The sequence below is a fragment of the Glandiceps talaboti genome, chromosome 7 (assembly GCF_964340395.1).
Source record: "Glandiceps talaboti chromosome 7, keGlaTala1.1, whole genome shotgun sequence".
Lineage (NCBI taxonomy): Eukaryota > Metazoa > Hemichordata > Enteropneusta > Spengelidae > Glandiceps > Glandiceps talaboti.
The window spans coordinates 6,657,509-6,669,441 of NC_135555.1; the positions used below are offsets into that span (position 1 = coordinate 6,657,509).

The 11,933-nt window shown below is 36.3% G+C and overlaps 1 protein-coding gene across 1 annotated transcript; it reads right to left on the minus strand.

The window, feature by feature from the left end:
* Window positions 1-2,723: 2,723 nt before the first annotated feature.
* Window positions 2,724-10,333, minus strand: LOC144437452 (uncharacterized). The gene is made up of 10 exons (XM_078126394.1): window positions 10,214-10,333; window positions 9,640-9,732; window positions 8,526-8,630; window positions 7,979-8,131; window positions 7,080-7,188; window positions 5,732-5,859; window positions 4,989-5,190; window positions 3,917-4,045; window positions 3,422-3,602; window positions 2,724-2,898 (listed from the first exon to the last, which is right to left on the minus strand). The coding sequence occupies exons 1-10, from the start codon at window positions 10,331-10,333 to the stop codon at window positions 2,724-2,726; spliced, it is 1,395 nt and encodes a 464-aa protein (XP_077982520.1).
* Window positions 10,334-11,933: the final 1,600 nt, after the last annotated feature.

Here is an 11,933-nt window from a genome sequence, read left to right on the forward strand (position 1 = left end):
AAGTACGCTTCTATAAATCCAACTCGTTAAAAACTAAAATGGTCCCGAGTTAGAATAATTTCTATACAGTGATTTCAAAAACTTACCCGTGCCTACTACAAAGTCTCTGTGATGAATACAAAGTCTAAAACCATACTGTTGTTCCAGAGTTGGAAGAAGAATACGGTAAACAAAACTTTCATCCGGCGTGTTTCCTTTCACAGAGACAAAGGCGTCATAAAGTTTGCCGTCTGTTTCAGAATAGAGGAAGGGAAAAAACCAACAATTTGTGAAATCTTCACATGAGAAATACTGCCCTAAGTCTTGTAGCATGTAAATTTTGATGTGAGAGAGCAAACGTTGAAGTTCTAAAAGCGTTTATGCTCAGACCGACTTTAAAACAAAATGAAAGGAAAAGAAGGGAACAGACGAATCGAAACGAAATGAAATGAAACAAAACAAAACAAAATCAAATGAAATATAACTATAGAAAACACAACAAATTCGGAAAGTGAATCAGTCAAAATGTTGATCTGTCTCAATTTTCTCTTCCCACATCATCACATTGAACAAAAACAAGAAAAAACAAACAAACAGACAGACAGACAGACAGACAGACAGACAGACAGACAGACAGACAGACAGACAGACAGAAAGACGGACAGACAGACATACAGACAGACAGACAAACAAGCAACCTATCGAAGGATTTCCCTTTTCTGAGTGTTTTCAAATTATCGCGGTTAAATTCTGAAATTCTTTTTCCAAATTTAGCACCGTCTGCTTAGTTCGGGTATTTTATAATTTCATAAATTTACTTCTAATTATTTATTGTATAAGTAGATATCAAAATAAAATAAAAGGTCATCAGCCGTGACCTTTAACCTTACCATCATCTTCATAAGGTCGAAACCTTTCTGCAATCAGAGTCTGTATTTCTAGTCTGTATTTGTACCCAAGATACGGACCAAGTATACACACAACAAGGAGTAAACAGGCCAAGACAAATAGAACACATATAATGGCTTTTGATAGACCTATGCATGGATGGATGGACGGACGAATGGATGGATGGAGAGAGAAAAAAACATACAAAGACAATCATGAAAACAAACAATGATCGTATGAAGGAAAACCACAGTTCACACAAACAATACTCAACATACATACTCATGCTGATGTAAGCCGTATGATGACGTATAATTCAACGTCATTGACTCGGAAATACGATGACGTATATCCAGATCCGTCAAGTTTCATCTGATTTGCATAAACATACTTGGCTTGTGATTGGCCTCAAAATATACTGAAATTTTTTCCTTTTACCAAACGTTCTGAGAAATCGATTACCGGTATTATTTTACTATTTCTGCACGTATTTGCATACATGAAATGGAACTGGCTTTAGCCTTATAACAGGTACAAAAAAGTACTTTGAGGCGAAGTTTCTTATGTGGTGTCACTGCATGCAGAATGATCTAAAGTCTGACCTTTCATTGGTTTTCTCACATCAACAAGGAATGCACAAGTCGCTGTATTATTTCCATTGTCTGTGGCGGTGTAAGTGACTTTATGTTTTCCATATTCAAAAGCATCACCAGGGTGGTAATTTGACACGATTAACAGGTTTCCTTTGTCGTTGTCCCGGAAGATGGGTTCTTTCCACGTGACTGTTAAACGTGTGTTTTCATTTTCTTGATCTAACGTTATATTTCCTGGACAGTAAATAACTGACGGCTTCGAAATATCTGGAGCGAAATGGGAATGGAATGTTACGGTTATTTTGGTGGTTGAAATAAATTGTAAATCTGCATGAATATGAGAGAGAGAGAGAGAGAGAGAGAGAGAGAGAGAGAGAGAGAGAGAGAGAGAGAGAGAGAGAGAGAGAGAGAGAGAGAGAGAGAGAGAGAGAGAGAGAGAGAGAGGGGGGGGGGCAGACAGACAGAAACACAGACAAGGACAGAGACACAGACAGAGAGACAGAGACGGAGAGTGGGTGGGTGAGTGAGTGAGTGAGTGTGTGAGTGAGTGAGTGAGACAGAGAAAGACACAGTGAGTGAGACAGTGAAAGAGAGAGAGAATAGAGAGGAGAGAAGGGGAGGGAGGGAGAGAGAGAAGGGGAAGGGAGGGAGGGAGGGAGTAAGAGACAGAGACAGAGACAGAGACAGAGACAGAGACAGAGATAAAGAGACAAAGAGATAGAGAGACAGAGACAGATAGAAACAGAGGCAGACAGACAGACAGACAGACAGACAGACAGACAGACAGACAGACAGACAGACAGACAGATGAACAATTGACATGTCAATATGGATGCTAAATTTACCTTTTGAACAAGTGGTTCCATTCCATCCACTTTCACAAAGGCATCCATCGTGTCTGTCACATGAAGCGCCATGTTGACAGTTGCACGCTTCTTGACATGTGTTACCCCGGAACTACAATCTTTGCAAATTTGAATAGGCACAGTTATGTAACATTAGTTAAAATCCACAATTCTCTTTGTTCTCCGACAGACTACATAAACAATTACGAAGACACTAAATATAAAACTACACAAGTACTTTTCTAAATCCTTTCAAAACATGAATGTTTGCATTAAGGTGCGAAACTTTAACTTAACTTTACTTTAACTTTTTAAAAAACTTTTTAAGGTTACTGAACTATGTGATCATTGGAGGATGGGTAGCCACTTAACTTGTTATCAGACATACTAACTTTGAACATGTAAACATTCAAAGATTTTAGACTGTACAGCACTGAAGTATGCAATCAACACCATGACGTTGTAGACCCTTCATACCTATAACTATAAGCTCTGCAGACGCCCTGTATTTTTGCTCACTGGACCCCTTAGACTCGCATTCGTAGATACCAGCGTCATTGTCATGAACCATTGATATAGTAAATGATGACCGACTGTGGAATGGAGAAATATACAACGTTCGGTTATTGTCATTAGCAGTATATACAAAAAATAGTTACACTATAAACTAAGACTCGCTATTACAAACTCTAATGGTGTTAATGTTGTTACACCAAGCATCACCTTTTCACACCATTATGTCCAATAAGTTTATAATTTATTCTACGGTTTAACGAACAATTCACAAGCACGTTTCAATTTTTATTTTTCTGCAATATTGGTTTAACTAAGTATCGAAGCTTTCTACAGTGTACTTGTAAAATTTATGAATACAGGTACTAAGTACGACATTGTAATATTACAAATTGGAGTTGACAGGAGACACATTTTCTGCCGTGGTTGTACCTATATCCACGAACTCCATAATCTCCTGTGAGTGTCGTTGACATCCTTCATCTATAACATCTGGGGTATTTCCCGTTTTAAAATAATGTAAAATATAGCGTGAGAAGATGTGCGGTTGGGGAATGGGTGGGGTTGGGGTTGGGTGGGGGTGTTTTTTTTACATCCTAATACCTTTCACCGATTTGCTTCATGTTAAAACGTTCATCGTCATCTTCGTCTAGTGCGTTACCGTTGTGGTACCATGTGACATCCTGGTGATGATCCATAACCGCGTAACTATAGTGATAGCACACTATTCTCATTATTCCACCATATATGGCACGGATTATCTTCGGTTCAGTATCTGTGATCGCTGAAATCAAGTAAAAGGTAACAATTCAGTCACATGACCAAAGGTTATAACATCAGTACTGTGACAATGTTATCATTTTTCACAAATTTCCCAAACTAATTTAAGAGGATATACCACGAGCTATTAAACAAAATGGACCGAGTTGGTCTGCACATAAATTTGCATCTTGATAAGCTCATTTGCATAAACACTGTAATACATCTTATCTTAGCAGACATAATTATCCCGTCTCTTAGTTTCTATTTTGGTAATAAGAATTCTTAAGAACCTCACTCTAAGTTGTGTAAAATCTAGATAAAATCCACTTCACCGACCTATGTCACAAGCAGGACCTGTCCAGCCAACCGCACATTTACATGCACCGTTAAAAGGATGGCACGTGCCGCCATTTTGACACACGCAATCTTCTTCACACTTCAAACCATATTTTCCAACTGGGCAGCCTGGAGAAAGACAATTTTACAGGGTTTTCAGTTGTACACTTACTATAATAATATTTGTTAATCTGGTACTATACATTTCACATGTATACAACAGACACATCTCCAGAGGACTGATTTTGAAAATAAAATCCGAGATAATGTTAGCAGACCGATGTATTAATTTGCAGAGAGAAAGCCAATGAAGCACGCTAAAATTACATTAAAAGTCAACATAATTTGATAATGGACGAACCAGTGCTGAGAGTAATGTTTCCTTTGCGTTTTTTTTTCAGTCACAAATCCCAAATTTTGTTTTCCTTCAATGAAGTCAACGATAAATGCAATGCTAAACAATGCATATGTTCCAGGATTTAGTCGGATTTACCAAATACCGAAAATTAAACCCAACGATTAACTCGGCTAATGTTTTGTTGATAAAGATGCATAAGTATCCGTATATACAATATTGGAGCTATTGATCTCTTAGCAATTTATGTAATTTTTAATCGTTTAAAAATATGAGACCACGATATATTTAATTTCTTTATCAATTTGAATAACCCCCCTTTTTTTTAAAATGTGACCCGACCTGATTGGTACATGAACGTCTTTCATTCACCCATAAATATGACGTTTCAGGTATTAACTATGGCGGGAAAATTAATTCTAAAATCATTGTATATTGAATAGAATAAATACATTGTATGATTTGAATTTGTTGTTGAAAATTTAATTTGAAGCGCGGTATCTCTAGAACTGTCCTATCGACTAAGAATTTTTACAAAGTATAAGAGTTGGTAATAGGATATTATTTTAATCCTAGGAATTGAAATTAAGTTAACGTTATTACAGGTGTTTCACGCCTTGGTTCATCTTCAGTGTGTAAAGGCACATATCAGCCTTGGACATATGTACAAACGCGTCAATATTGATGAAATGATCTCAGCTTTGTAAGAAGAAATACCTTGAGGACTTATTTCAATTTCATCCCTGAATGGCAAGTGTTGTTCTGACTCCCCTGGCGGTGTATACACCACTTGGCACGTGCCAATGTCGGGTGTGGTCGACATATGTAACAATCCTATAATGAGTACGATATGATGACGATGTCCGTCTTCAAACCATTGCTGGTCAACAAATGGATTGTTGACGACTGCAATGTCATTCTAGAGAGGAAGAACAGATGAAACTACCGTTGTAAAGAATAATCAAGCACATATACGTATGTCAAAAGAACATTTGGACATCAACAATAATGCTAACTAAGTAATAGACCAAACTGACAGACATCTGAACAATAGTATAGATACAACGGTACATACAAACAACGATACATACATACATACATACATACATACATACATACATACATACATACATACATACATACATACATACATACATACATACATACACACATAAATACATACATACATACACACATACATACATACATACATACATACATACATACACACACACATACATACATACATACATACATACATACATACATACATACGTACATACATACATACATACATACATACATACATACATACATACATACATACATACATACATACATACAATCAATTGAAATGAGATAAAATAGAATGAAGAACAACAAAATATTAAAGAATCAGTAAAATTCTGTACCTAGTGTACATTTTTGGAAAATATTATTCTACTGCCAAATTCCTTTACCTGTGGAAAACCTGTGATGGTTGGGTAAGTTTTCATTGTGCCAGTACACTCAATCTTAAAATGGCGAAAATCCTTAAACAAGGACATCTTTTCTCCAAGATTAGTTGTCGTATAGAGACGTGCATTACCTAAAATAAGTACAATCATAGCAAAAAAAATTATCAATTTCAGTAATCAGTCGGATTACCCGAACATCTCCTGGGGAATTGGTTGGAATATACGAACTGTCAGGTAGACATTGTACGGATGGAGTAAAACTTTAAATGTCCAAAACAAGTTCATATCTATATCATTAGTTTTCTGCACATAAAAGTATGAAACACTGATGTGGTTGTTTTATTTTATATTGTGAAAAATGAACAATGAACAATTGTTAACGTAACATGATTGTTTAATTACTTTGTGTAGTCAAATACATTGAACTCCTTTGTAAACATAGCAATAAAGCTATATTTGAACACAACGAGATTCGAAACAGGAAATCTCGAAAATGGCAAATATATGCTAATAGACTTAATTGGTATGCATGTATTTACACAAACAATTAAACACCTATGGTCCTTCGAACACGTTATAAGTATCCAATCTATCCACGTGATATGTTCACGTACATTTGAATGACCCTAGTTAATTAGAAGAATTTCAAAATTTTGTTTCCTAATTTTAGTCTCTTGGTTTAGTTAAGAATCAATGTTCTTGAAATGTGGTCATTCGACTATTACTAAAATCAAGTAGCCTACTTCACGAGACGTTTTGGCCTGTGAACATTTCTTTGGACATACATATCGTAGACAAGCAAAGCATAACAGTTTTAGTAGATTATAAACAGTAAGGGAGATGTCTGATAATTTTGATCAAACACGTTTGTACATTGTGGCTGTTTTCATGCCGCCCGACCATGTCAGTAAACTGGATACTATGACGTGATTGGCTGCAACAAGACTTGGTTTGGAAATGGAATTACTACAGATGCCATCCAGACATGGGTAGCGAGTGGTTCCATATATAAGCAGACCAACAACTAGATCTTTTAGACTAGATTTTAGCCCATTAATTTCTTCATGATTCCACTGATAAGATAAAGTGAGAATCTGGGATCGATTGTACCAATCATAGCCATTACACAAAGGGGCTATGTCTAATTCACACACGAAGCATCACGTTACCAAAATAATACCCAATTTGATGTCCTATATGCTGTAGATTAAGTTTGGACAAAATGTCTTTCGTTTTCTACACATTAGATATGTTCATTAGGGTAAAATAATGCCATGATTATTTTTTTTTACAATAACATCTTATCAGTGTTAACAAGGGTAAAAATTTTATCATGATGAATTATACTTACAGTTACTGTTATTTGTGTCCACAGCGAATTCATTGTATATATTATCGTCGCTAAAATACTCTTCTATGGGTGTCTTATTTTTTCCAACCAATATTTTGTACAGTAAACCCTGCAAAACAAAGAAGAAACTGCTTAAAAGTGTAGTTTAATATTACGAGTATACGCCGGTCAATATCCAATAGTAAACTGACACGTTACCTTGATTTACCAGTACCAGTGGTATGTTTTTGTTTTGTTCTTTACCCCCAACAATGCTATGGCATTATTCAGTATAAGGAACAAAATTTGCACTCCTGACTACAGCACTTCTAAATATGTCTCGCCAAACAGGTACACCTCAGCCCTATATGTGTTGTGGAACATGTAATCTTACATTTGTACATGTATATGCGATGATATTAGAACACGCGGCATTAACGCTGCACTAGCTTCAGTTGGAAGGGTTTTTGAAACTCTTGTATTAAATATGATTACTTACTCATAATACCATACACCCTGAACTGTATTGAATCACCGGTGAGTAAACGTATTTCTGGAGCTGTAAACTTAACACGGTACAATAAAGCCATTCAACTTGGTTTATGGGTCCTTATCCTAAAATAAGCGCCCCCAACGAGAAGACTATTGCAACTCTTACTGTTCTACATATTGATAAAATCAACCTCTACGTAATATCTACAATATCTAATTATTGCGTTATAACAATTTTCAGATCTGATAAAAAAGTACAGTCTCCACCAGTTACAGCCAGTGTACCTTTAAGAAAACGTTTAAATTCGTCAAGACAGATATCGTGAACAGTGGACATATCGGACATAAGTAAATAAAGAATCAAAACATCCTCCATCCATTTGGGTCGAAATTGTCAGATTGTATGACAAATTGAGGCACGAGCTTACCTTGTCCGAATTTTGCCTGTTTTTTACAGCACACGATTCATTGAAGACTCGTGGCCAGTTGATGACGTCATCGATGAGCAACCTCAAAGTAACATTGTAGTTAGCTACAGACTGGTTTGTCGCAAACTGTTCAAATATACAAAGGGGAAAAGACTAGCATAAATAAAAATCACGTTGACCGATCGATTCAGTGAGGAGTTGACTCTATATATGGTCACAACTAGAGAGTGGTTTGAGGCGATAACAACAATATATACCGTAAGGTGCGTGACGTCATAGAACAAATAGGACAACCACTTTCATTTGCATGTCTCGCCAGATCAGATTAACAGTGTTGACAATTGAGGTTGCGCTTCCGTTTTGTAACTTCCACAGTTGCTGCAACTATATATCTCAGACAACTTAAACGTTTAATAGTGGTCTGAGCATACACAAAAGTGTCTATGCTGTAAACATTTCACGTGATAAAAACTCTAGTATCACACACACACTGTTCGGTTAATTGTAAAAGGATTTGTGGAAACGTCAAAAGAATGACGACTCTTACCCTGATTGTAACGCCTATTGATAAATTGTATTCTGATTGAATGTCGTGATCTAGGAGTCTTGCGACATATACCACTCCCAGGGGAGAGACGGCAAATCTTTTATCCTGAAATTGAAAACGAAATAATTATTGTAGTTTCTCACTTAGTATGATTTATCTGGTGTTTCGGAAGGGTTCGGATAATATTTCGTAAACGCTCGTTTCTAACTTTCTCTGACGCTAAATATCGTCACGTGAAGCTTATATAAGTATCACAGAAGGGACGCATATACACGAACCCATACAAATAAATACATACATACATACATACATACATACATACATACATACATACATACATACATACGTACATACATACATACATACATACATACATACATACATACATACATACATACATACATACATACATACATACATACATACATACATACTAGTACATACATACATACTTTGTACATTGTACAGACATACATATGCAGACAGACAGGCAGACAAACAGACACAGACACAGACACACACACACACACACACACACACACACACACACACACACACATCGCATACAAATGTTTAATTCCTATGGTACGGAATGGCAATATTCTGTCGCCTTCAGAAAACGAAACCCCAATTCGTAAACTTCCGTGACAAATCAACGAATAGGTTGTAACAACTCCAAGTCTCCACTAAAACATGCAGAAGTCCATCAAGTTTGACATAAAACTTGTAATTTAAAAGCAAGTATGTCCGTTATTTTTGTCTTTAATACAATAACGGACTTGATCTGGATTGAGTAACATGTACATTTTCTAAAAATAAATATTCCCACGTGTCTTGATTATTGCACATCGCATGTGTCACGAATCGCGAAAGGTGTGGTTTGAATCTCGATACCGTCATCATGACGTCACCGATCACATCACTCCAAACTTAATAATTATCCATGACACATTTGAAGTTAACCGTCTTATAAAGCTATACTTTCAATTGAAAAAAAAAGTTCAACTGTCTCTAACTTTTCTAGCCTGGTTCTTTGGAACAAGAATGTAATATCCCCGATTAAAAACAAACAAACTTTAAGTTAGCATAACAACTTAATTTACGATATACACACCGTGTTTCCGGTTGCAATAGATGTGTTTAAGATGTGGTGGTCGGACATATCAGCGGAGGAAAGTGTCACTACTTCGGTGTCAATTCCTGAATCCTGTAAGATGAAATTGGGAAGGGTGTTGAATATTAAAGACATTGTACGTGAATTCTTCCACAGAATTAAAGCGAAAGTCTCGTCCCCCCGGCATTCTGATGCCCATACAAAGATACTCTGTTTCAACAATGTGTTTCGTTGTCGTCCTCAATATCGAACCAGCAATAGAACATACAGTACATATTTTGTCCCTTTTTGGCAAAAGAACACTATTATAGCCAAGATATAAATAAATTTAGAGAGAAATTATGAAATTACGCCATTGAAATACTAGAATCTGGTTATGTATATCTGTGTTACAGTCTATATATCCCCTACCATTAGATTGTTCTAGCGGTCTGTGATTGCAGTAATAGTGTGAAAGGATAGTTGACACGGAGTTCAAGCAGGTCGTATAAACGCAAGAATGCGCATAAAAGCGTCCATATATTACAAAGTGTGCTATCTTCTCACCTCGAAATTAGTTATAACACAAACCTACCTCTCTAATAGTATGAGTGAAATTACAGCCTTCGCATACCAAGAATCGGTCACCTTCACCTGTTACTGAAAACCAATTAAGAAGGACACTCAGCACTGCTATAAATTGAATAAGTGTCATGTTTTTCTGCATGTCAACCTGTGGCTTCCCATGTACTGTCAAAATCAGAGTGAATAATTTCCATCTGTCGGATTTTGGTTTTATAATATAGCAAAGCCACCTTTAAAAATACTTTCCTAGAAACAGTTAAGTTGCTGAATCAGATGTGGCAGTCAGACTTACAGTCGAAGGTCACCCTCACGTGTGTAGTGGAACTAATAACATCATAATTATCTCATCGATTGCGAAGTCCCCGGATGCCTGGACATTTCGAAACTAAAGCAGTTTCTTTATTCTTTGTAATAAAGGAAAAGGTGTGTCGGTTTCAATGACTGAAGTTGGGTCAATCATAGTAGTGAGGAAGCAACACTATTCTACCGTTGACAAGGTCGATTTGGACTAGCTACGTTTGAGTGGTTGCGAACAATACGTGAGAGACTATAACCCTGCTTCACCGCCGTAACCGACAAAGTATTGTTTTCATTCAAATATGTACTCAAAATAGCATGTCGAATAGTTCTGTTCAGCAAGGCAGGATATGATTGGTAGTGACGGTCGGGACAAAGCATGGAAGGTGTATGTGTCATTCTCTCCACGTATACTGCGACAACAAGGGGGTCACAACGGGGACACCATGCACGAAGCAATACAGTAAACTATGTGGAACAGGTACGTACATGCAACGCTACTGTTCGTCTGTTTATGCTTCAAAATATATAGAACGCGATTCGCACGGGACGCTTGCGAATTGGCAGTGACGTGTGTGAGTTAAAAACGTAGTGGTTCATCTTGACAATTAAAATGTGCAGAAATGGTGGCCAATATGTCGTCAGACAGGACTGGTATATTTATTTATTTATTTATTTATTTATTGTTTGGATCAGGCTCAAGGCCCATATTAAAAAAATACACTGGGAAAACATAACAAGTGTAATAACATTAATTAATAAAGAATATCTCTTCATTGCCTGCACTTGAGAGAATCATGGTACATGATGAATAAGCACACTGTACATAAACATTTACTACTATCTAATACTCTCTTAAACAAAATTGAAAAATACTATTCCGGAGAAGTTCACCAAAAGATATAACTGATTAACAAACAAACATAGAATTTCTACTACACCGCCTGGAGAAATTAAAAAAAAAATTCTACAACAATTATTATACGCAACTCGAACTTTGTTGTATGTTTTCAACTTACTTAAAATTAGACCACAGATGAAAAATCGTTCGATAGCGCCACTTGGTTTTCTTTTCGTGGTTAGAAAAACATGGGTAGTGTTTCCATTTGATTTTGACTGGAGAAAATTTGAAAAGGGAACTGTAATTTCAGTTGTACATTTAAATTAAAGATCTTCCTCTTGGTCATTCTGTTAGTACATGAAAACAACTATAACGGTGTGATCTAACACAGTTTGGCGTTTTCTGTACAAGAATGATGTCCATTTTTATGACCTTCATTCATAAGATGAGTCTATGCGTCCAACACTATTTATTTTTTTATTTAACATTTTTTATATTAGATCTTACTAAAATAATCAATGAGATCAGAGATACCGTTAGCAAGTCAAAAAATGACACGGTACGGGTGATACACACTAAATTGATTTACAAC